Raw genomic sequence first — 25,707 nt, forward strand, 5'->3', positions numbered from 1 at the left:
TTGTTACACAGCTGGTGCATTAACTTTACAGTAGCCTTTTCTTCACAGCTTACTAAATGCACATGTTTACAGCTAGAGAAAAAATGTTTGGCTCTTAGTGAGGTTTCATGTCAAGGAAATATGAGTTGTAGGGCTTTCTTATACTTGACTGTGGTGGCTAGAATGAATAGAAAAATATGAAAACAGACATTTCTGTTTATTTACATTTTATAAGATCTAATGAGATTTTCAGAAGAGATTAGTTTTCTCCTGAAAGTATGACTTCTGTAAAACTAGAACTACTAACTACTAAAGCTGGAAATATACTGTTTCTGTGTAACAAAAACCCTCTGCAAGCTGCCTTGTATAAGCTGCAGCAGTACATTAGTGATTTTAATCTGTTTGCAGATGGGATTTTCAAACATTCAGTGCTATAACATGTAGCATAAATATGAACTGAACCTACTGAACGACAGACATTTTCACTTTGGGCCAGAAATAACTGGTTTTTGAAGAGAAAAAGCAAACTGCTCAGCTATACTCAATTACTGTAGTTTCAAGGTATAAATCTGTACATTCAAGTATTTTAATACACATTCTTCACCTTCTTGTTTCTGTAAAAGACTTGATTAAATAGTTGTTAATAAAATTTGTTGGAATGGTAATTTCCTTGCTTCCCTATTCCAAGTCTGGCAATGGACTGGAACTAGGGAAAGCAACATCCATAAATAAATACCTGTCCAGAACGACACAGAAGCCTTCAGATGCCAAACTGCTTGACTATAGCAAAGAGGAAATGAAGTATAACAGTAGGAAACGAAATCAAATGATACTACACACTCTATCAAATAAGTGTAGGCCAACACTTCAATATACACTTTTTTAAAGGACAGTCACTTGCTTTGTTTCCATTGTCTCATTTTTTAACTTCCTTTCATGAAGATCTGTCATTGTTTTAGAACCTGTATCTTGAGAATGTGAGATGCCTGTAGTACTTGACTTACACAATGTCCCCGTGAAGTAAAGTCTGACCTTTATTAGTTACTTGAAAGTACACAGGAAGACAGCTCTCAAGTAGGCGAGTTTCCCTTTTTAAGACCTGTATATATCCAAATGCAGACACTGAATTTCAGGCTGTGACTCCGGGTTCTCTTAAAGAAAACTGCTAATCATTAAAGCTGACCTTAACTTTAACAAGGACAGAATTCTAATCCAAATTAATTAGCTCACTTTAAAGAGGAGTAGGCCTTTATTTTTAAATAGAAGTTCCTTCAGCTGCACATCTAAATCCATATTTGGATACATAAGTGCCTGATTTTTCAGTTGTGGGCAGACCCCAGGAACAAACCGTCAAGCTGTACACTGAAAGGAGTGCTACAACTAACTCACACAAGGTTTGCTCATGCACAGAATAATTGAGAAAGAGAATGGGTCACAATCAAAAGGCCTCAAAGGAAAAAAAAAGAAAACTAAGACCTTCTCTGTATGTATTATGACAGTTCATGAGTTCATGGGAACTGACTAAGACAGCTGCAGCTTGCAGCAAACACTAGGAGTTATGCCAGAAGAACCACACCAGCTGCAGGTCTCCCACCTCACTTCTTGCTCACTAAAGTTCATCTTCTTCCCCTACCATAGCAGGAGTTCCCATAAAGTGAAGGTCCACATAATGTAAGATATTGCCAGATCCTTTTGTGAAATCTCTCTCTCTGAATCAACCTGGCTATCTTTGACCATACAGGTACTGGAGAACTAGAGTCAAAAAACAAAATTTTGAGCCTAAAGATCTAGCCAAAGTGTTTGGTAAATTCAAGATATTAAATTTGCAGTGGTAGCAGAGGATGTGGTAAGAACATTTTTGTTATTTATCTGTTCTGTCTGTATTATAGGATTTAAACTTCCTTTGTGTGCTAAAAAAATGGTGAAAACCATAGCTGCCAGCTTTCCTCTCACAGAGGAGGATTATTAATTGTTCACTGGAGGAGAAAAAAACAACAATGGTGACAACCACAGAGACAGGGCACTGACTGCCTCCCCTCTCAGTTGGAAGGGGTCATGTGAAGATAAAGACCAAACCTGGAGAAGAATTAAATGGAGGTGGGAAAAACAGGGAGGTCAGTGAAGTGCATACTGGCTGTGGGGCAATGCTTCACCGCTAGAAGTAATTCAGCTTGATATTTCACTTAACACACTGTAACCTTTTAGCCATAACCTGCAAGGCACTAAAGGGTGACTTCAGCTGCAGTTTCATGGCTCTCACATCTCATGTTCACCCCTCTTTGCTTTTAAATGAGAGATCTTACATAAAGTACATAATACTTCTGGAACCTAAGGAAAAGACAGCTCTCTTCCTTGGCCACATTACCACTTATGCATGTCCCCCTAAACTGAATATACGGGTTCTTTGAATTTACTAAAATATTGGAATGGTGTGTATTTTCTCCTCTGTTTATACGCACATAGACATAAATAGGTTTTATTTAGATACACATGTGTCTAAACTAGATATTCAGCCTTCCCCCTAAAGGACACAAAAGTATTTCAAATAGAAAGGATTCATACCAACTCTTCCCTCCTTTTCACTGAAGTAGAACTGGCTTGCATAGGTCACAGGATCAGAGTTACAGCTGCTTGGAAGTTGTGTGTGCTTATGATTGTGTTGTCTGGGAAATAAGAATATACTGTTGCATATTGCATGGGTAAAAGGAGATAGCCAAAGGAATGATGAGTTGAAGAAATGAAATCATTCTAGGAACAGCAAAGATTCCTGTCATTTTTATCTTGTGGGAATGTGTAACGTTTACATCCCACACTGGGATGCCTTCCCCTTCCCTCTGACAGGTTCATAGTTTCAGTGGAATGCACCTGTAGGAGGATCTGCTTGCAGCAGAGGGGCAAGCCCAAGCAGATGCATGAACAGTGAGCTCCCAACATCAAGGCAGAGACCTTGAACTGGTCTCTGTAACAGACAAGGAACCAGAACTGATGACAAAGCACTGGGATGATGTATTAATCTAAAGGCAGAAGGTCCATTCTGTTCTGGTCTTATGCTTTACAGAGTATATAATCTCTAGTTAAGAGGGACAGAATGTTAACCAAGTTAACCAAGGGCTAAAGAGATCCTGGTGCAATTTCTTTTCCAGCAAACTGACTGTATCACCTGCAAGGGAGCTGATCCATGGAGTAAAATGGACTTCAGGTGTGTAAGTATAACAGAAACAACAAAAAACCCAGTTTATCTGATTAGATATCTATATGTCCATTGGCAACTAGGCTTTTAGTAGTACAGTAGCTTTGTTGTTGCAAATGCCCATATGTTTCTTTGGGCAACGACACACTTTTCACATCTGCCTTATGCCATTTGGGACTAACAAAATAAGAATTTGTGCATATAAGTCTGTTGAGGTCTGATAGAAGGTGGGTCCCTGGTAAAATGTTAAACAAGCAGAGAAATGACGGCCATTTCTCAAAGCAGCCTCATTCTTTTCACAGTGGTTCAACAAGGAACCCTAGTGCACCAGGAAAGTCAGGTACCTGTGGACAGACTTCTCGGAAATGAGATACTACATTTCCAGTTTTTCTTCAAGCCTGTAGAATTACTCCCAAAAGGGGTTTTTCTGTACATTAAGGACTGCTCTTCAGAGTTACAGACTTTGTACTCCAGAGCCTGAGTGAGATCAGACAGGCTTATATAGTGACAACATAAGGAAGACCCAGGGATTAATTTCACTGTGACTGCACCAGAAGAAATCCCGCGCTGTTTATCTTCCACATTACTATGGATTTCCAGAAAACATTTTCCAAAGGACACCTGAAGATCTCTCCAATCTCCTTCTTTTAACTCCCTAACCACTTTCACAGCTCTGTTCTTCAGCCACTCCATATGGCAGTTTCTCTGCTTCCTGACCAAGGAATTTTTTGATGGGTAATGTGAGACCACTGTGCTGTCTGCATTGATGGGTCTCGTTACCCAGTGAGCAAAAGATCAGCAGAGTCAAGCAGCTGGTAGGACACTGCAGTCCATAGTTATTGGCAAGAAGTCCCTCCACAGTATTTTAAAACTGTTTTTTAAGATACACCACAACTAATACTAAATAGCCCAGTACTACCTATGGGCTAAAAGCAATACGTCAGAAGGCTTTCATTCTAAGAAAAGATTAAATTGGCTCACTATACAGTGAAAGTGGGATTAGTTTGTCCTAAAATACTCCAGAACTGTACTGGGAGAAAATTGTAGCAAATTTAATTCAAACCAAATTATTCTCATTAATTTTAATTGGACAAGGATTTCACATAGAGCTTATTAGCATTTAATGGATATTGATAGTTTTAAGAAATAAGCCGACCTGAGGAGAAGTCTATTTATTCTTAAGAAAAAAAGAACACTTTTCAACTAAATTAATTCTAAACCCACTTATTTCTAGTAGCATAGGTGCCTCATAAGGGAAATACTTTAAGAATACAGTACAAAATCAAGTTATAGTTTCATACCTGTCCATCTGTCCCAATGGTGCCTCCACAATCTGTGAGGAGCTCAGACATGTCATAATAGCTAACAAACTCCCATAAACAGGCTTCCAGATTCAGATTGCGGTAAAAGCGCAAGGTATTGAAGCCTCTGATTGTTGGGCTGTATTGATAGGGAATGGTCTCTCCAACCACATCTGGATTCTTGGTAGCATCAGTTAAAAAACCATGATGGGTTTTTACTTCTGTGTAATCCAACAGGTTGGAGCATTTATGGTTTCCAACTCTAGTTCCATCAGGACTAAGTGTCAGCTCAAAGTTGGAGAGTTCTCTTGTAGAAATAACAGGCAGCATGCCTAAAAAACATTAATTTATAGCACTATCACTAAATGTCAGTTTTCAGAGCTGCTTAATTTAGTCAAACTTTGTCAAACATTAAGCATATTATCCAGTGTTTCTGTATTTTGCATTGCACTTTAGAATTCAAAGAAAGTTGATATGCTAAGTGTGTATGAGTGCTAGCCACAATAATTATGTCTGTATACTATGCAGAGCCAAATAAAATATTTATAAACATATTAAAATTACATCATAATAATACTCAACATATCAATATTTCAATAACAAAAATTTCATTTGACTTTTTCAGAAGCACATAATAATTAAATGGTATATTTCTATGCACTTCAAAGGAGTTTCACAAAGCGTTCATCTACCTTAATTTATGTAAATTATCCAATTAATCTGAAAACACTAAATCTTCACATCAGAGACTATGTATCAATACCGTATTTCATCCACCTTGTTGCAAACTGTGCTTGTTCATTCATAACATTTTTCTCTGTTCCCACATGTTAAAAGATCATATTATTGTCTATTTAGAACAATATGACCAATAAAATAGCTCAAATAACAACATGTTGTATGAGTTCTCCTAACTTCACAGCTAATTTTCTCATACCATCAATATGTGGCATTGTGACGGTCAGTTTGATGAGGTTGGCATAATCAGGATCTTCTGGGCCAGTATAGCGCAATTTGGCAGAGAATGGTTCTGCTCCAACTACTCCTGATATACGAGGTTGACAAAGACCTAATGGAAAAAAGATAAAGCAACCTTACTTTTGTGTCCGGAGAAAATAACCTATACTTTCCCTTGCACTATTTTAGATGCATTTTTTTTCCCGCTGTACAGGTTTCCAAAACAACAAAAATTTTCTTGAATGACAGCTAAACACTTTGAGCAGCATTTTCCATTCTGAATGGGAATTTACGCAAAAGAAGATTTAAATAAAAATCAGTACTCGATTAACTAGGACACATTTTCAGAACAAGGTGGTGATACTCCATCTGTAGCTTTTCAGTTGCACGTGTCAACCATATTTGCAAAGTTGGTGCCAAGTGTCATACTTTCTTACAGTGGTCTACAGCGGTGTTAATTCCTCTCATCCTCTTAAGCACATACAAAGCTTTATGAAAGATACCTGACCAGTGTTCAGTAGTTTTTGGCACTGGATTGGGGTATGCACCTACATGCCCTCACAGAACTTTATGATCCTTCTGTTCCATTAGCAACAAAAATGTAGTTAGAATAATTGTGTCAAAGGACCTCTGGAAATACTCTGCTCAAAGCAGAGCCAGCTTCAAAGTCAGATCAAGTTTCTTAGGGACTTGTTCATTTCAATTTTGAATTTCTTCAAGAAAGGAGAATGTATAACTTAATTTGATAATCCTTTTTAGTGTTAGTTCACTGTGTTCCAATACCTGTCCTGGTTTGTAGAACCAGAAAATTAGGTTTGTAATCATATGATCTGAGATATATGCATTGTAGTTGCATAGTTCAATGCAGATGTGTCTGCATTCTGGCTACAAGAACCACAGCACTTTGCCATGTGATGGCCAAAAGATCACAAAGTATTTTAAGTAAGAAACTAGGAGACATGGAAAATCAAAACAGTTCCCTTTGCCCTTGTTCTGCTCTTTACTCATTTCTGAGGGATTACAAGAAAAGAAAAGGGTGGCTTCTCCTCTTGGAGGACTTAATGGATCTGGTGGACCTCATCTGGCTCAGCATCTCCCAGCTGGAAACTTCTGGCAGGAGGAAAAACAATTTTTTTCTGCAGATGATAGCTTTTAATTTGTTGTTTGCGTGATTGATTGGTTGATGGTTTTGTGGTTGGTTTTTGGTTTGTTTTTTTTTCCTCAAATGCAAGTAAGATGTGCTAAGGAGATTAAATGCAATTTTTTGCACAACCTGATTTACTTTCGAGAATTTGGTCTATACACTGGAGGTCAGGCATCCTCAAGGTGGCAAATATTCAGGATTTTGGCAGGTTGCTTTGATCATTGCACTTCTTTCCTTCCACATCGCAAGTTAGCTCAGGTACTGGAAGTAATATATCATGTAATGTTTCATGTAATCGTGTAACGTATCTCACACAAACCGCAGCAGTTAATGTAGCTACAAAAGCAGCAAAGATGACACAAAAAATGCAAAATGGCTGCAGAAGGGTAATAAAATATGTTTTGCACTTTACCTTGGTTGCTGATGTTACTTATTCTCCATATCATACTGTAAAAAATATTATCTGTGATTTTTGTAACAAAATAGCATATGCATGTCAGTGCTTCATCTCTGTTTCATAATGATACTCAGTTTCATGAAAGGAGTTGGCTAGGCAAAGGAGGTAGACTACAGTAGCTGATGGGTGAGAGAATACAGCATCAGTTCAATATTAGGTGTCAGAGATTCAGAGAGAGACAAAGAGAGTAGCAGAGAAAGAAGACGGATGAATATTATGAATACCTCAACCATGAAAACATTTTGTCCACAACCTGTTATTGGACACCAGTTGCTTTAGTCCTTAGTCAAGGAAGACACTGATTCTCAGATGTCCAGCGAGGCTTGAATGTCAAATGAGGGTTTTCTTCTGGCTAGGCACTCATATGCCACCTCTATGTGGATTTTCCAGTGTCCAACAGGAGCTGAGCCTATACTGCATCATTACTACAGTTGAATTCAAAAGCCAACAGAAAATAGGTTTCACTAATTCCAATGCACATTTTATATTGTTCTCATGAACATATAAGTTTGCAGTGTGGATTATTATTTAAAGATGTGGAGAACTAGCAGAGATGGAAAACATTTTCTTTATACAATTCTTTGCTGTGTGAAGAGAGTTTTTGTACCATCTCTATGAACAACAGAAGCCGAGACTGTAATGTTAAAATGCCTGATCATGTAATCAGATTTTGTTAGGACAGAATTTGGGATCCAAAAGAGACCGGTGAATTTTGCATGAGGTGATGATGTCTTACCTTCTGATGTGCTGATAGTTACAATAGGGCTCATAAGCTCAAGACCTTCATTCCCATCTGAATTCACAGCCCGAGCCGCACACTGGACACGAGAACCAGCTTGAAAGTAAATGGAGTCGAGCGTAATCATTTTAGAGGACGTGAAGAAGGTATCAAAGTCAACCTCCTTCATGGGGCTGGTCACACCATCCGGGCCAGTGGGTGCACTTACAAGCCACCGGTACTGAGTCAGAGTATTATTGATGTTCTCACTGGCACATATAGAACCAGTCTTGTCAAAGTCTTCATATTTAGGATTACAAGCCTGCAGAAGAAGGCCGATATGTTAGCAATTTCTTTGCTTCATGGCAAAGGAATTTTAAGTTATCAGGAGTCACAAAACTCAACAACATGGAACTGACGATCCCAGTGAACCTCTTAAGAAATCACCTTATTTTGACAGTAATGCTTTCAGCATTGTTAGAGTAGATTAAAAGGTATATCTAATTATGCTTATTGAAATAAAAAAAGTATTTTAAATTATGATATATAGGTGAAAATGTGGCATAGTTATGAAGGCACAAACTACATTCCCACATACTGCTTTAATTTGAACTTCTTCCTTTGATCTAATTCTGCAAATATCCTTTGTATTTCAAAATTTTCTTTTTCTTCTTATTTTTTTTTTTTTTTGACTTAAGAGAACCATTCAACACATGGCAAATTCCTGTGTATAAGAAATGTGTGAGAAACAAACTGAAGATGCAGATGGACAAAAATGTTCCACAATGTATATGTATATTCATGTAAACTTTTCAGTTTACATGAATTCAGTTTACATGAATTCACTTTACATTGCAAAATTACAATGAAAGAAGCCTCCAGTCCTTCAGCAAACAGCACTCATTTTTCAGTTTGTGGCACTCATTGAAAACAATGTCTCATCTGTTATCTCCAGTGATTTTAACTCTGCAAATTAAGGCAAGATAATGCAGGAAATAGTAAGGTCATACATAGACATAGTGTGAGTATCAAACTGTTCTCAGTGATGAACAAATGAGACATCTTTCTATGCTTTTTGTCTCCTGAATATGGATTCATTATCCAAACAAATTAGATTAGCTCTGAGGACAGTTCTAGCTTGAACTCATATGTGACTCATCACAATACTGATCAATACTAGGTGCCTAAAATCCACCACACAAAATCCGTATACTGATTTTGTTCCATTTTTTCCCCAGAGATACTCACTGTGATACAGATGACAGGATAGCCAGCTACAGGACTGGTTCTGTCTTTGGCTCTAGAAATATCATCATATATCAAAAGAGATGCAACTTGAGGGACAGAGGGAAAAGTGACGTCTGCCATGCTGTTCATTTCTTCTATGTAAACAATGGCCTTGGCTGTCTGACAAGGAAAAGACAGAAACAGTTCTCTGTGAAAATTAAATAAACAAGGGGATTCAAGCTGGACCTTGATCAGAATTGTTCCTAAAGAAGTTCTAAAACCTCAATTGGATAAGCTATTGAGAAAGGGTTGAGGCACTGCAAAGTACATTGCAGAGTGCAAAAGGAAGAGGTAAAATGATTTTTTTCTTCTCAGTACACTGAAGATCTCAGACCTTTAGCCTTGTGTCCCAGCTTTCTGGAATCACTTCAGTATGCTGGTAGAACCCCAGTGTGCACTGTATGCTTTCATACCTGGTGGAAACGGTCTTTGTCATCAGCAAAGGTTCTCTCTGGCTATATTATTGTATTCATATATAGTTAGACTATATGTGGTATGACACTGATGAAGCAGCCAGAGAATTTCAAGAACATTTTATACCAGAGGAATATACTGTTTAAATTAAAATTATGTATGTTATAATGTTAAAAACCCAAGAATATGTGGCTATTTCATCTCACACAACAAGAATAACATTAACATGGTTTTGACAGCAAAAGTTACATTTCACCAATTGCTCTTTTTACAGCATAGAGGTTACACTGTATTGCCAGAGAGTGTTTCCAAGAGGACATCGGTTTCTAGGACTGATTATATGAGGAGAATGTGTGTGGAGTGATATCTTGAAGACTTCAGTCTTTCATTGACTCTATGTCCCATCAACACAATTGCCTTGGCAACATAATGTTTTGTGTAGGTGCTATCATGTCAGCTAAGATGATCCTCTTTGTCTTTTAAGATACAAGCCAAGAAGATGGTGTGAATAAATCTTAAAATAAATGTAAAATTATGATCCAGAAAAGAAGAAGTCTGTTTTTCAGATTTTGTTGTTCAGGACTTGCATGAGCTTGTTACCTGTATTTCTGCAACCATGTTCTCATCAGGCTTCAGATGAACAGTGAAGGCTTCTCTCATCTCCCTCACTCCATCAAAGAGAACTTCTACTTCCACAAAGTGCTGTGTTTCACCCTCTTTAAACTCAATTTCTAAAAACATAATGAGACACTTAAAAATAAATCTGTTGTTCATAAGAAGCTGTGATTCTAGGCCCTGCCATGAGAGATGGCAGCTAATACTCGGTTTTCAAATTACAGCTGTTTGTATATTTAGTTTAACCTATCTGATAATAATAATGAATAGCAGTGGACATACGTGGAAATCACTGAAAATGTGGCATCATCATCATTAAGAGATTTGTAAAGATCAGGATATAGTCTAACAGAACTTAATATTTTGAAAATTATCTGGGACTAATTACATTAATGTTGGTAACATATGAATGACGACAAGACTGAATGATTCTAAATAAATAGTATTGTCAGGTCTTGCTCAAACAAAGTGCATTTTAATACAATGGTATATACAAAAAATAAGATAAAAATCTAGAGTTACACAACAGTTCTATATTTTAGAAATCATTGTCTCTGAAAAAACTTTAGAGGCCATGGTGGATAAAAAGTTCAATCTTAACCTACCCTATTGGGTTTTCAAGGCTTCTGGTCATGGGCGGGCTGCAGGGGTGGCTTCTGTGAGAAGACACCAGAAGCTTCCCCATGTTCAAAAGAGCCAGTGCCAGTCAGCTCCAAGACAGACCCACTGCTGGCCAAGGCTGAGCACTGCAGTGATGATGGTAGTACTGCAGTAATGATGGTAGTACTTCTGGGATAACACATTTAAGAAGAGGAAAAAACTGCTGCACTACAGCATCTGGGAAACAGCAGTGAGAATATGTGAGAGAAACAACTCTGCAGACACCAAGGTCAGAGAAGCAGGACAGTGAAGAAATGCTCCAGGTGCTGGAGCAGAGATTTCCCTGCAACCTGTGGTGAAAACCACAGTGAGGCAACTCTGTCTTTGCAGCCCATGGAGGTCCATGGTGAAACAGAGATCCACCTGCCACCCATGACAGAGCAGGTGGAAGCTTGAAGGAGGTTGTGACCCTGTGGGAAGCCTGTGCTGGAGCAGGCTCCAGGCAGGACCTGTGGCCCTGTGGAGAGAGGAGCACATGCTGGAGCAGGTTTAATGGGTTTTAAGGACTTGTGACCTCAGGGGGGACTCACTATGGTGCAGTTCATGAAGAACTGCAGGCCATGGGAAGGACCCACATTGTAGTTTGGGGAGGACTGTATCCTCTGGGTGGAACCTCATGCTGGAGCAGAGAAGAGTGTGAGGAGGAAGTGTCAGAAATAAAGTGTGATGAACTGGCTGCAATCCCCATTCCCCATCCCCCTGAGCCGCTCAGAGGTAAAGAATTTGGGAGTGAAGTTAAGCCCAGGAAGAAGGGAAGGGTGGGAAGGAGGTGTTCTAAGATCTAGTCTTAAATCTCATTACCTTACGGTGATTTGATCGGTAATAAATGAAACTAATTTCCCCAAGATGAGGCTGTTTTGCCTGTGATGGTAATTCGTAAGTGGTGCACTTATCTCAACCTTTTTGTCATATTTTCTCTCTGTTCTCTTGTTAAGGAGGGGGAGTGACAGAGGAGCTTTGGTGGGCACCTGGCGGTCAGCCGAGGTAAACCCACCACACTGACAGTTAGACAGTACTATGATTCTTGACTATAACTACTAAAGAAAAGTATAGAAACCATTTAACATTTGTGTCTAGAATGGGTGAGAGTGATGCTAAAATAATAGGTGCATATCTACTATTTTTATTTTTTAAAGGATGCCAAATTAACTGAAGATGGTAACCAACAGAAACTAAGGACCAGAAGAAAAAAGAAAAGACTTACAGAAAGTGATGTTGTCATTGGTATATTGAAACACCACCATAAAAAAAATATACCAAGTGCTAAAGAGCTCTGCATGTATGACAAATAAGGCCCAGAGAGGTGATGGGGACTGATCAGTGAAGTAAGATCACTGATCAGTGAAGTAAGATGCAAGATGCTAAGAAACACTCTTCCTCTCCAATGCCTTCAAATCAGGACTAGATGCCCTTTCCAAAGACAATGTTTTCTCTAACCAAAGTTATTGGGCTCAGTACAGAAGTATTTGGGGGAAACTGGGAGAATCTTACAATCCACAGTGACTCTGATTAAGTGATCTAATGATCCTTTCAGCTTTAAGTGTTATTAAGCCATGAAAATACTCTGTGGTAATAAACATGCTATGTGATAGCTAAGAATTTTACTGATTTTAATTTTGTCAGACTTACCTCAGAGACCCTAATTAAGGATGTGGTTTTTGTACCCATGGCTGAATAGGCAGGTTCCCTAAACCCACAGATATTCTGAAACCTGTGGGGAAATCCTGCACATCACAGACCTTTCTCAAAGGCTTCTGGGCAGAGGCCAAGAGCCTCTTGTTCTGCAGTAGTTTCCCTTGAAAACTTTGCTCCCAAGTGCTGTCAGTACACAGCAGGGAGAATGTAAGCAAGGAAATGCATATAGGTAATGCATATGGGGTAAGTATTAGCTGACACTAAAAGTTCCTGTGGTTTTCAGGAGGAAAGAGCAAAACTAAAATGCAGGAGGCAAAGTGACTAGAATTAGCAAGCTCTGGGTTGATGCTTTGCTTATGGCTAAGAAATTTTCTCTTCAGATATCACTAGTGGGAAATGCCTTTCCTGTGGAAACTGAAGATAGCCCAAGGTTGTTGCTGGATGTTCAAAGGTAAGTCTTATCTTTCAGCTGAACTGGACACAAAAATAGTTTATCCAAAACTGTGAAAACACTCCAGCAATGAATCATTAATCTTAAAACACAGATTAGTATCATGTATTATCATAAACTGTAGAAGACAAAAAATTCATAATGCTACAAACTCCATTAGTCATTCCCTAAACCAAGTAGGTGGGCTATTAATGAAAAGAAGTTTATCAGCTAAGAAATTTTTTAAACTGTGGCGCAACTTCTCTCCTCATTCATTACTAGTGAGGAGCAGCAGGCAGTGAATTGCAGAAATATAGAAAGAAAACTTTATTATTATGGATGTAGAAAAACAAAGAGAAATATACATGAATTCCTACATACAGTAAAAGCCATTATCTTTATGAATTGCTCAAGAAACAACCACACAACATATCCTAGGAGAAGATATTTCTTCAGAGTAATGGTATTACACTTCACAAATATTACTAAGGTGGAACTCATACATTTCTTCCACAACTACTTGAGCTACAGATGTTTTCAAAGGAGTCACAATTGTTTTGTAAATATCTTTACTGATAACTAGTATTCCAAGAGCAATTGGCTGTTGCATACCACCAGGGATCTGTCCACACTCAATTTGAATAATAAAATGCATTATGGGATGTGGTTGCAAATTATTGTATTCATAAAGTTATTTCATGAATAAACATTATGTTACAGTCATGATTGAAAACTAATAGTTGGATGTGATAAGTATGATCCTACCTTCTGATATAGGGTGATAGTCTTCTCCAGAAGTAGCAGATCCATCCTTTGTATGAACTCTCACAATAGAAACCTTGGAAGTGTCTCCCAGACGAAGTACTGGGATTTTTACAACTACTACTTGTCTTGTGTCCTTTGGTTCACTCACACTAAATTTGGTCTCACCAAACTTAATAATAGGTTCTGCAATTAGAAGGAAAAAAATGTTTTTAGACCACGCAAATGGACTTCTAAAAGCCAGTAAAAACAAAATATTCTCTTACTGTCTGCATCATCCCGAATCTTTATCAGTGTCTCATTTTGTTCACCAATAGAGGCACCAAAGGAAGAATCACTTCTTGGAGTGCCAAGAACCAGACGTAGTTCTTCCTCTTCTTCATGGAAAGTATCATCCATAAGCACCAGTGTGCAAGGCTTCTCAGTTTCACCTGCAATCATTCTGAAGGTAATATCAGGCAGAACTTAGGTGTTCTTTGCTCTATTACAGTACTTCTCTCCAAGCTCAAACCACAGGCTGCTTCTGCTGGCCAAGGCATCCACCTTGACACCACATAAGTTAATGAATAGTGAAATAGTGAAAGCAGAATTAGTAATCATTACCTTTCTAGGGAAACTCAATTAAGTAGAATCTCCCATTTTGGGACTTCTCTAAAACAAGTTTCTATTTGGTATATCCACTTTATATGTATTATTCCTTTGGTTTTACCTTAGAAGGAAATGCTCCTTCTCAGTGACCTCTCCCACAGAGTGCCTTGAAAAAAATAAATACTTGCACAAGGAAGCAGAGCAATAGAAACTTTCACTAATACTAATGGTAATTTTGTCCTAAAGTTTTCTATTTCAGATCTCTTTTGATTGGACACTCTCCAACAGTGCGGACTTTGACTTATATTGTTCCATTTGATTTTAAAATATTTTGAACTCCCACTGATTCCAAGTGACAATAAATGTTGCCTTAAAAATGCTTTGGAGTATCAAAATGTTCAATTTTTCACTCGCAAATCAATGTGCCTAGACTTACTAGATGTTCAGAAACTGTGAAAGCAGCAAGAGTTATGAGTGGTGTGCAGTGTCTGGCACCCAGCATCAGACTTGGTGGGCTCATCATCATAAGAAAGACTCCTACATCCCTGACAAAAGGAACAGCACAGGATGAGAGAAATGAGGTCAATTCACAGCTGTTTTTCATCGTTACACATGCAAATATGATCAAGGCTCTTCAAGGCGAAGAACCAGACCAGAATGCTGACTCTGTTCATTTTCTGAGGTTGTTTTTTCCCCCCTATAGCAAATAAATTATCCATTAGGAGGAGGAAAAAAAACCCCAAAATATTCATTCTGCTCATTGTCACACAGGAAATGTGAAAACTGAAATGAAACTGCTACATTTTAAATATGCCTAAGAAGCTAATGGAAAAAAGATGTAATTCTAGCAGACCTATTTGCTCCTTGTCTCCACAGAGAAATGGTAGGATGACACTCAAAAAAAGAAAAAAGTCATTTCCTATGTGGCCCAGATGCATTAATTCTTATAAGTTGGACTCTCATTTGCACAGGAGCAATGGCAAGGGTGTAGATTATATGACAGCACTAAAAGCTGAGGCCAGCTCTAAATAGAGATTGAACAACTCACTTTTTCAAGAGAACTTTGATAAATGTCTACAGAAATATTAAAGTCATCACTTCTGTGATAAGGGCATACCAAGGATTTCATGCTGATGACAGAAATTGTTTAGGGCTTGTAAAAAATATTACGTGTGTTTAAACTTCAAAGACTAAAAGATGAAACTGTGTTTTGCACACGTTGAAGGAATTTGGCAATATTCTTTCAAGGTACCAGCATTTGATTTATTTGCATTTCATCTCTGATGTGAGATATCAAGTACCTGATATTTGTGGGTTGTCTTAGGAAAGCCTCAGTGGGAGAAAAAAATTCAAGCAGAAATTAGAGAACTATATCCCTGTTGAAAGATCTATTACTCATTCCAGTGCAAGTCAAATATATTTACCAGAAATCTGCTTAACAAAGAGCAGAACTTCTGAAGTTTCCTTTCTGACAGCAGTTCTGCGCTTCTACTGTGTTATCCTGAACTGTTTTTTGCTATCAGAAAGATTCTGGCATTCAGTCTGAACTTATATGAAGATATGTCCCTTTGGTTCTTATTGATTATCCCTCTAGGTCAGAAGTGAAGCAAATAGAGGCAACATAATTTCTGGGCATTCTTCCCGTTGTGTAGAAAAAAACCCACCTTTGTTTTCCAAAGTGGTCTTTTTGGCACTACTTTATGAGAAGACACAATTAAAACAAAGCAAAGCAAAGCGAGCATAACATGGTAAACTAAGGCCTTCTACAATAAGATCAAGAACTTACCAGGAAGGAATGTGATGATGGAACTGTCAGTATTAGGACGTTCTTCAAAGTCCATCATTACCTGAGCTGAACCTTGCCTTGTATAGCATCTCACAGTGGATGTGTATTGGATATCCCCACTCCTATATATCATGGCAGAAATCTGTCCGTCATTTTCATTGACTACATATACAGATTCTTTAAACTGCATCTTAGGCACTGGGAAGAAAAACATAAAAAGCATGTGTAAAGTATAACTGTAGAAGTTCTTATATCTTCCCTCCTCTATTTCAGATTTATTTAAGTTACATTGCACCAGATATATAAAATAAGCAGCCAGACAGGAAAGGATTTAACATATTGTATCTAGTTGAAATGTGTAGACTCATTAGCTTTGGTGTGCTTCAAAAGGACACTTACTTGTGTACTGCAGTCATCCATCCCCTGCATAAAGGTGAAAAGGTAAAAAAAAACCACAAAAGACTCACAATCAGTTGCTGAGTCATTAATGAAGATGGTGGCCTTGCTGGGTTCTCCAAGGGCAGCATTCATGGGCATCCTTAGCACAAGCTCAAACTTCTCAGTTCCTTCTAACACTGGCTGTCCAAGATCATCCAGAATTACCACACGAAACGTCTGCATATTGACTCCGGGGGAAAAATCCAAATTACGACTGATGCCTACATAATCTACTCCAGCTACCAATGGAAGAGAGATAAAATAGGATTACATGTAATGAAAAATGAAAATATCTATCATTAGGCAGTTAGTTATAGGTAAATCTATTTTTTTCAATATTTTTAATTGCCAAATTCTGGCATTTATGTAAAGCAAAACTATCTATTGACCATCTGAGGTGGACTATACAATAAAACAAGTCAATATTAATTCACTTTTTGTTTAGTGATGATTCGAGTCACAAAATGAGGCTGCTTTTGTTCTGCTGTAAACCAACAGCTAGTCCAGAACAACTAATAAAGTTTGCTTGAAGTGAGAAATAAAAGTAAGCAAAAAGCTTTGAGACAGACTCTGGAGATGAAGCAAAGTTTTTTGGAAAGAAATTTCATATTATTTTGTAACAAAGATGCAAGTTTTGAGAGTAATGTAGAAAGTAAAGGAGAAAAGGCCAGCGAGCTGATTGTAAGGAAGAACTGATGTTCAGAGGAGTTGTATAAAATAGAATGAATGGAAAACAAACAAATCAAAATCTGCTCAGACCACATCAGGTGAAGTCTGTCACCTTACTGTTAAAGGCAGACTGATCTGGGTTTGTCTTGTTTTGCTCTGTTTAAAGCAAAGCAAACCAATCCATAACATGCCAATGAGAAGAAGGCAAATAAAACAAGATACTGACTAAAATGTGACCCTATCTTGGAACAAAAGCATTAAAGGTATCTAGGACTTTAGGGAAGGACTGAATTTTCATGTTCATTTTTGTGGATAATTAAGATTCTTACTGTAAGAAAATATTTTTCCTCCGCAAAAGAAAATAACTTATATATTCAGGATTAGTTAAAGATAGCAGATCATAAAAGCAAACTCATAAATGAAAAAATCATATATTTTTTTTCAGAGTTCATAATTTTTTTTCCATGAGAAAAATACATATATGTTATGTGTGATACAAATATATGATGTTTAAATATTCCTGAAATAACAGTAAAGTTACACTCAGGATAAGCATCTAAGGAAGATGAATTTTACACTATCTCTATATTAATGTCTTAATTTAAACATTATGATTTGTGGAAAAAAAATAGCATGCTAACATTTGTTTCTGCAGACAAAGTTTCTGTCAAAGCATCACTGACCCACACAGCTGTAGCGATCCTCTTCCTGAACAGGGTACCAGGTAATAATTTCTCATTGCCTACAGTAAAAAGGAGAGGAGCAAACTCTGCACGCTGTAAGTGATTATAACTCTGTGCCCAGAGTCTGCTGCTGAGGCAGCAGTAATCAACTGCCTTTGTAGCATAGCATTCTACATGAGGATTTGAAGGCACTTCTCTTAGTGCTGTACTTCACAGTTGCTCCTAATCCTGTTTCTTTCAAATTCTGTAACTACTTAATTTGTTCTAAGAAGAAAGATCTCCTAAGAGCAAGAGACATACATTTCATCTTATGTAGTTGAAACTATATCAAGACCCAATGTGCTAGCATTTGTGTTGAGATGTATTATGAAACTAGAGTAAAACAATAACTTACCCTCTGCAGTTACTGGTTCAGATTTGCGAGACCTCACTGTAACAGAGGCAGCTTTAGACAGATCAGTTCCAGTCCTCCCTACATGTACCTCAATGTAGCCAGCACTCTCATCAACATAGTATTCATCATTTCCAAAGTAGAATGCTGGTTCTGGTGAAAGAGGAGTAATAAATGTTTCTTTACCTTACACTGAAGCTAACAAGACAGCATAAAATCCACATTAAACAAAGGAGAGAACTTTGCTCTTCTCAGTAAGTGAAATAAAGTTCTTTTTTTTAAGGTTTAGAATTATTCTGACTATTTCTGGCTTCTTTTCTAGTATTGGTTTTTCTGGTTTTGGATAGCAATTGTTATATCAGCACTGTACTCTTTTTCTTGCCTCTTACATTTTCAAGTTTGTGTGTCAGCATGTACAAATCTGTGCACAAAACCAAATGTGGTATCTCATTAAAGTTATTTTAGCTGAGTCTTGTGCACAGGCCAAAAAATTCTTTGCAATTTTTACTTTGCTGCAAACAGACAAAGGTGAATACAGATAATGAAACCTTAACTTGAATGTTCTCACAGATTCCTGTTGCCAAAACCAGACTGGAATATGATATATAACTGCAGCTGCTTTTGGTAATGTTTTCCAGCTAATCAAAGGAGCAAATATTGAGTTTTCGTTCCCCCACATCTAGCATTTAAAACAAAATCAGTCTTATTTCATGTAAACTGGAATGTGAGCAGTCTTTTATCTTAATAATGAAGTTCCACAGTTCATAAGAAAGAAGAGGAAAAAGAAAAAGGAGGTTAAGTGCTATTCCACTTAACAGACATATTGTTTACCTCCCTTTTTCCTCCCTTTTTCAGTTTTTCTAGACACAGCAATTTCAAAAAGTAAACAGGCTTAAAAACACATCCCATGGATGTATATCATCTCCCTTTTTCTATCCCTTCCATTCCTGTTTCAAACATACAAGAGTAATCACACACAGTCAGTGCTCCAGTTTTCCCACTGCACAGCCAAAATCACACCGACCTTCTCCAAGGGTAGGAAGGCCTACACAAGTTCTCTGCACTTCATCACAATTTTCTTATGTTGTCTTGTGAGAATTTATTATAATCATGAGGCTACAATATCACAAATGTGTTGGAAATACCATACAGCATACGGCCAACTTCAACTCAGTTGGCAAAGATCATGGCAATTGCTCAGTGCTCTATCACTAGCACTATGAATACTTCTCCTTCATCAAGCATAGAAAAAAGTAAAAATTCAAAGGAAATGGCAATACAGAGATACGCCTTGCATAAAGAAAACAACTTAAAACTTACCCAAAGGAGGAGACATACATCCTTTTTAATGGTATGTATTTTAATGGAATGTATTTAATGAAAAATAGTGCAAATTCATAGACCTGCTTGAGCATTATCAAGGTCATCAACTTTTGCAGGATGAAAGACAAATTTGGAAGAGTCTAACTTTGGTAGGTGAAAACACATTCAGTTAAAATTTAGTTTTTTTTTATCCAACAGCATGTGTATTTAAACGTGTGTGTATTTGTGTGCACAGACAGACACACATTGATCTTACTTTATTTGCCTATAGGAACTGGGTTGTCATAGTTGCTTTTATATTTGGATCTGTGAAGATCTTATCTGAAACATTTTTAAGAGGTGAACAAGATACACTCTCTGTACCTTTAGTATAACTACTATTAACTTTGATGAGAGTTCTATTCACAGGGATACTGCAGAACTGGACATTAGATCTGCAAAGAAATGTGCCATTTCAGACATAAAATGATCTTCTAAAATCCTCAAGATAGACAAAGACTTACCCAGCCTCTAGAGGTTAAAAATACAGAATGCCTACTAAGACCAAATGATTATTAATGTGCCAACAGTTAGATGAATGCAATTAAAAATATTACCAGTTCTAATACCTGTCATTTCTTAAACAGGTATTCTCAAAGTTTAACACACTTTCCCAAATCTAATCTCGTTCTTATAATCCTGTTCTCTCTATATTGTTGTCCCAATTGTTCTGGAACTTGATCTGGACTTGGCTGCACCTCATTTTAAGCACTTAAGTGAGAAGTACTCACACCGAGCCTACCTGCTCTCAGTTTGCAAGGACAAAGATAGGCCAGTTCCAGGAGGTTTCCCAGCACAATGAACATAGAGAAGGACAGGTGGAATGGCTCACTCACTGAAATCAGAAACATCTGAGGAGGTGTGGAAGCATTCCCTTCTACTTACTGGCTACACGTGGGACGTAGATATCTGCCTTAAGCTAGTTGCAAGGTATAAAATAAAATGTTTGTTTCTTATAGTGTTATCCTAATGCTTGTTTTACTGCTGCTGAAGAAGAATCCTCACGTGCTGTTCATTCCTGTAGTCACTGCCAAACATAAAAATGCCTAAACTCTCAACTACCTTGCCTTGTATTTCAGAGTGAGTTTTTCACGCTTCTTGGAGGCATGTATGTTCAATGAAAGACACATTCTGCATGGTTACCCATCCTAGGAAACAAATCCTTACAAATGTTTTCTAAGTTCATTTCCTGTAAGCTGTGTTAGTAGCTCCCCAGGGGAAGTAGCAAAGCCAAGCTACTAACAGGGAAAGCATTGTCTTTCTCACTTCATGTCTGGAAAACACTCTGCTCAATGACTGTGGGCTCACTTACAGCAGACCTTTAATCTAGTAATCACTCTGAAGAGAGACTACTGCAAATTTAATGGTTCCTCTTAGAGACATACGAGGAAGTTTTCTAAGAGTTTTTTGTTCAAACCCACAGACTTCACTGGCATGAAGTTACAATAATCAAAGGAGAAAGGTTAGGAGCCTTAGTTCCAGGTTTCTTGGCACAGAAATGAAATCTTTGCCTTGCCTTTGTAGTTATACAGTTAGGAGTGTTTCTCAACTACAGCACTAGTCAGTCATCAAGTAGGAAAGCAAACACACCTCTCATTATGTTAGGAATACATCTATCTTTGAAGGTACATCAGAAAATCAATCTGATAGCACAAAAATGTTTATTTCCAAGGAGGCATTTGTTTTTAAAATTACATCCTTACAATCTGCTTTAGAGAGACATGGCAAAAGAGTAGGTTGGTTATAAAAATACCCTGTTATCAGGATAGTTAGGACAAACACAAGGACAGATTCTTCTGTGCTGACACCTTAATAAGCCTTCAAACTAAAGCGAATTTCAGTGATACATGCTACCAGTGAGACACACACACAAACATATATATATACACTAAGAAAGAAAGAAAGAATAGAAGAAAATAGACATATATGCTACTCTGACATATTTAGATACTGGAACTGGGAGAAGCAGTATTTACAAAGGAACTGATGGCTGATCTTTTCTAGTGGTGTTAAACTGTTTATTCCTAAAAGCTTTTGCCTTCCTTCTTTCCATGAACAGTACAAACAAAGCTATGATGTGAACATTATGAGTTGCCAGAGCTAGCAGAAGTCTGTTGTAGTAATGCAGGAGGTGCACAACAGTGCTTTGCAAGCCTACAAGCCTGTTCTGCAACAGTCTGGACACGTTAGTACAGTGCTGAGTCCAAACTAATGAGCCCTGGTGGTTGGCACAGCTAATTAATTAACTTGGACATAACAACAGACAAACAGGGCCAGATTTCCTCTGGACCTGATCTGGCTCATACTCAGACAACATACACATCCCTACACAGTGCCTACTTGCATTTCAGTATCACAGATGGCATTAAATGACTGAGCTGCTGATTCTACAACAAAAGAGACTGTTTCTTTCCCAACATGAAGACAGACCAGTTAAGAACAAGAGTTCCATCAAATTTGAGAAGGCATGGGCATTTACTGTTTAATAGCAGTCAAGGTCAACTTCTGTAATCTTTCTCATATATGCATGTTAATAGCAGCAAAAGAATAGCTCAGAAGAACTGCCTTTTACAAAAGTTTATAGTATGATACTATCAAAGAGGACTTTAAAATCTGGAAATAGGTAGCACCATTCTACAGCTAGTTACACATTCTTGAAACTATGCAAGCAATTGAGCTTGCATTAAGCACAATGAATTTAATTTGCCAAGTTATTTATTTTTACTGAATGCTGTAGAAGTAGGGGTCAAGATTACAGTCAGAGCTCAGTTCTGAAGCAGATCTTATTGTACAAATGCCAATAGGTTTTTTATTTGATGTGGTCAAAACAGATTACTTTTCAAATCCATTTGTTGCAATCTTAACAGCTTTTACCTTCTAAGCATTGTCATAACTTTTGCAATCAAAAAGTAAATTACCTTCAGAGTCAAAATAGTTTCAGCCAAATTGCCACAAACTTCATCTCATGTAAATAATGTCTTCATTTCCATTTGTCCCAAAAGCCCATTTCTGTCTATCAACTTAAAAGGATTTTTTTAAAAGGATACTGGAAACATTATAACAGGTAAAAGGACAGAATCAAATTAATGCAACCTTTACCAAACCCAATTCGATTTTGTAAGAAAATTACACATTTATTTAAATCTACAGTGGCAATGTCATACATTGATTAGACTCGATCTTCACTTAATCACTCTCATTTTACGCAACTTAACCCCATCATTTCAGAAGGGTAACATGGTGTGAACTGGTAACTGTTATGAGCAACATTATATATGATTCATTTTTAATTTTTGATACACACTAATTCAGCACAGTCCCTTACATTTTAACTTTATGTTAAAGTGCATCCATGCTTTGGTTTCTCTATACACAGTACCATCACAAGCAGCACCTGCTTGGCAGGCCTGAAATCCACATCTAAACTGTCTGCTACATCCCTAAGCTAAACTCAAATGTGAGCAAAGTAGCACAGTAAAAGAAGTAGACTAGAGCTTTAGCTGCAAGACTGAGGATGGCAGTAAGATGGCTACTGATACACTATCAGGGTCACCTACAGTTTCCTTATTCATAGCCTGCAGCATACTTTGAAGCCTGGAGAACACATATATGTTGGGTTGCAATTCATAAGGGTTCAGTAATAGCAAGATGAGCTACAGAATATACCTGAACAATGGAGAATAAAGACATCTGAGTGTATGAAGCCAGGTTAAACTCATTCAAGATGCGTGCCATTAAAGCGAAGATGAATTTTTTAACAATTAGTTAACTATTATGTACCAGATGGTAATGAGCAGTCTTGTGTCCCAGCTACAATTGGAATTTCAGGAGAATGGCTAATGTGTGAAGTTGACTCTTACAAGTCCCTTGAAGAAATTAATTTACCTTTGATGGTTTGCTAAGAAACATTGCTACCTTTCCAAAACACCAAATTCATATTTATGTGAACTAACATATACCTGAAAATATTTACTAATAGAGTAGTATTGTTAGGATTCTTCCACACACTCTAAGGATATAACCTACAGACTTTGATATCACTGGAACTATCAAGGTGTCAGAGGAGCTTTTCCTATGTTCAGCATCTGAGGATAGGGTCAGATTTTTCCTGCTACAAGTACATCAAGCTCCAATTACCTGCCCAAACTATTCCATAATCCAGATAATTGCCACATCTACTAATGGAAATATAAAGACTAACCGATGAAGAAACAAACACTTTGGAATTTGGGGATACACCCAAACATGATCGCATTCCCTGCAGCAACCATTTGACTTTCACATACCTTTTTCCTACTGGCTATACCTCCCACAGAGCATGAAATGAACTCAGAATCTTCTATATGCTCTATTTTTAAAATGAGTTAGATTATTTTTATGAACAGGCACAGGAAATGGCAGTAGTAACAAATTCTCAACAAACCGATGAAACAGAGGCAGACAGATAAATGGGAAGGCTTGGCAGTAGTATTTAAATATACTACACACAAGGTATTTCACACGGAGGCTAAGCTTGAAGGACCTTACAGTCAGTAATTTGTAGCTGAGATAAAAAATGAGGACTACGAACAGAAATAAGAAACAAGCAGTATGAGAAACAAACTGCATGAGAAGCTGAGCAGTATTTTAGAAAGCAGGTTATGTAAAGGTATAGCATGTAGCCATTTATAAACATGTTTTTCATATTTTAATTGAGTAATTCATTTACTACTGGGCCTTGCAGAAAAAGCTGTCTATAGAAAGGCTCTGAGTGTAATTATTATATTTGCAAAACAGAAGTTTTTGTGAGATGAATATTTTCAGGTTTTGTCTTCCAAATAATGTTCCTCACACCCACATTCACATCAAGAAATATAACCACAAAATTATAACCTTTCTACAATTTTTTTATTTAAAATAATTTGTAACATCATCTACTTAAATCATGACCCTGATTTCAAACCCATACCTCTTCAGTTTAGAGGTAAGAATGTTGGAGGGACTGTATCAAAGGTCTTGAAGAAGTCTAGCTAGATGGAGCTAGTTCATTGATGGAGCTAGTCCATCCTAGATGGCCGCTAGATTAGTGAGGCAGAATTTGTCCTTGGTGAAGGCAGGTTGGCTGCCTCTGATTACTTCTGTCTTTCATGTATTTCCATACATCTTCCGGAAGGATCTGTTCCATGATCTTACCAGGCACAAAGGTGAGACTTTAATTAATTTTAACTAAATTAATTACAAATCTGTATCTCATCAATGCAGAAAATGTGTTTGATTGCATTGAAGAATAAATTAAGAGGAAGGGAGGCACTACTATTGTTACTACAAATGGTGCATAGAAGAGGAATAGCATAACCAAGAAATGTAAAATACTTTTATTTCCAGGTGGCTATTGGTATTTCCTTATCATTTCTGGCACAGCCTGTACCACATTTTTTAAAGAAAATTATTATTCTGTCCATTCTTGTGGATGATTATTCAATCTGTCCTTCTGCCTTTATATATATACAGATTTTTCTGGATTGGAGATATCTTGACCATATCACAAGAGAGGCTAAGAAAGGCACTGCCCCAATTCTGACTTTAGATTTTTGCACTTTTAGTATTTGGTCACAATGCTGGTTATGTTGAGTTTGCTTAACTGCTAGAAACAATTTCTTACAGGCTATTCTCCCCACATACAGCATCACAGAATATTCTGAGCTGGAAGGGACCCACAAGGATCATCGAGTCCAACTCTTAACTGAATGGCCCATACAGGGATCAAACCCACAACCCTGGTGTTATTAGCACCATGCTCTAACCGACTGAGCTAACACATTTAGCCCACTGCAGTCTGAGAAGAAAAATATGCAAGAGAGCTTCCACTCTGCCTTTACAGGAGGTACTGTTGAAGGTGGGACTTGGCAGAGAAGATGGAGAAGTGAAAATAGAGTAACAGCCAGACTTCTCAGAACACAAAAGCAGAGCTGTAAGGACAGGAAAATACACTCTGTTATATGCTAAAACCTCTAGAATTCTTTCATTTGGACTTCTGATCCCATTTGTAATGGAGGGAAGAGAAAAGAGTTGCCTGACAGACAGTGATGTGAGATAGTAACTGACTTAATCCTTTGAGGGCTTACACACTCAAAAGGAGAACTGATGTCATTAAAGCCTAATGTGGTACAGTGGTTACAGTGTTCAGTATCTTTTGGTCTTCAACGACTGATGACTGCCACAAAACAGCAAAGTCTCAGTATAAGGAGATTCAGAGAAGGGA

General features: G+C 37.6%; 1 protein-coding gene across 1 annotated transcript in view; it reads right to left on the reverse strand.

Annotated features, from left to right (window-relative positions):
- Positions 1–25,707, reverse strand: part of FREM2 (FRAS1 related extracellular matrix protein 2) — a 124,828-nt gene that overhangs the window by 18,552 nt on the left and 80,569 nt on the right. Inside the window, exons 7-16 of the mRNA XM_017815171.1 lie at positions 18,108–18,257; positions 16,391–16,600; positions 15,924–16,121; positions 13,816–13,980; positions 13,553–13,735; positions 10,048–10,178; positions 8,995–9,153; positions 7,765–8,068; positions 5,408–5,539; positions 4,471–4,802 (exon numbers count right to left, since the gene is read on the reverse strand). Coding sequence (XP_017670660.1) covers positions 4,471–4,802; positions 5,408–5,539; positions 7,765–8,068; positions 8,995–9,153; positions 10,048–10,178; positions 13,553–13,735; positions 13,816–13,980; positions 15,924–16,121; positions 16,391–16,600; positions 18,108–18,257 — 1,964 coding nt within the window. The remainder of the gene's footprint in view (positions 1–4,470; positions 4,803–5,407; positions 5,540–7,764; positions 8,069–8,994; positions 9,154–10,047; positions 10,179–13,552; positions 13,736–13,815; positions 13,981–15,923; positions 16,122–16,390; positions 16,601–18,107; positions 18,258–25,707) is intronic.

Source organism: Lepidothrix coronata, unplaced genomic scaffold (assembly GCF_001604755.1).
Source record: "Lepidothrix coronata isolate B3197 unplaced genomic scaffold, Lepidothrix_coronata-1.0 Scaffold48, whole genome shotgun sequence".
NCBI lineage: Eukaryota > Metazoa > Chordata > Aves > Passeriformes > Pipridae > Lepidothrix > Lepidothrix coronata.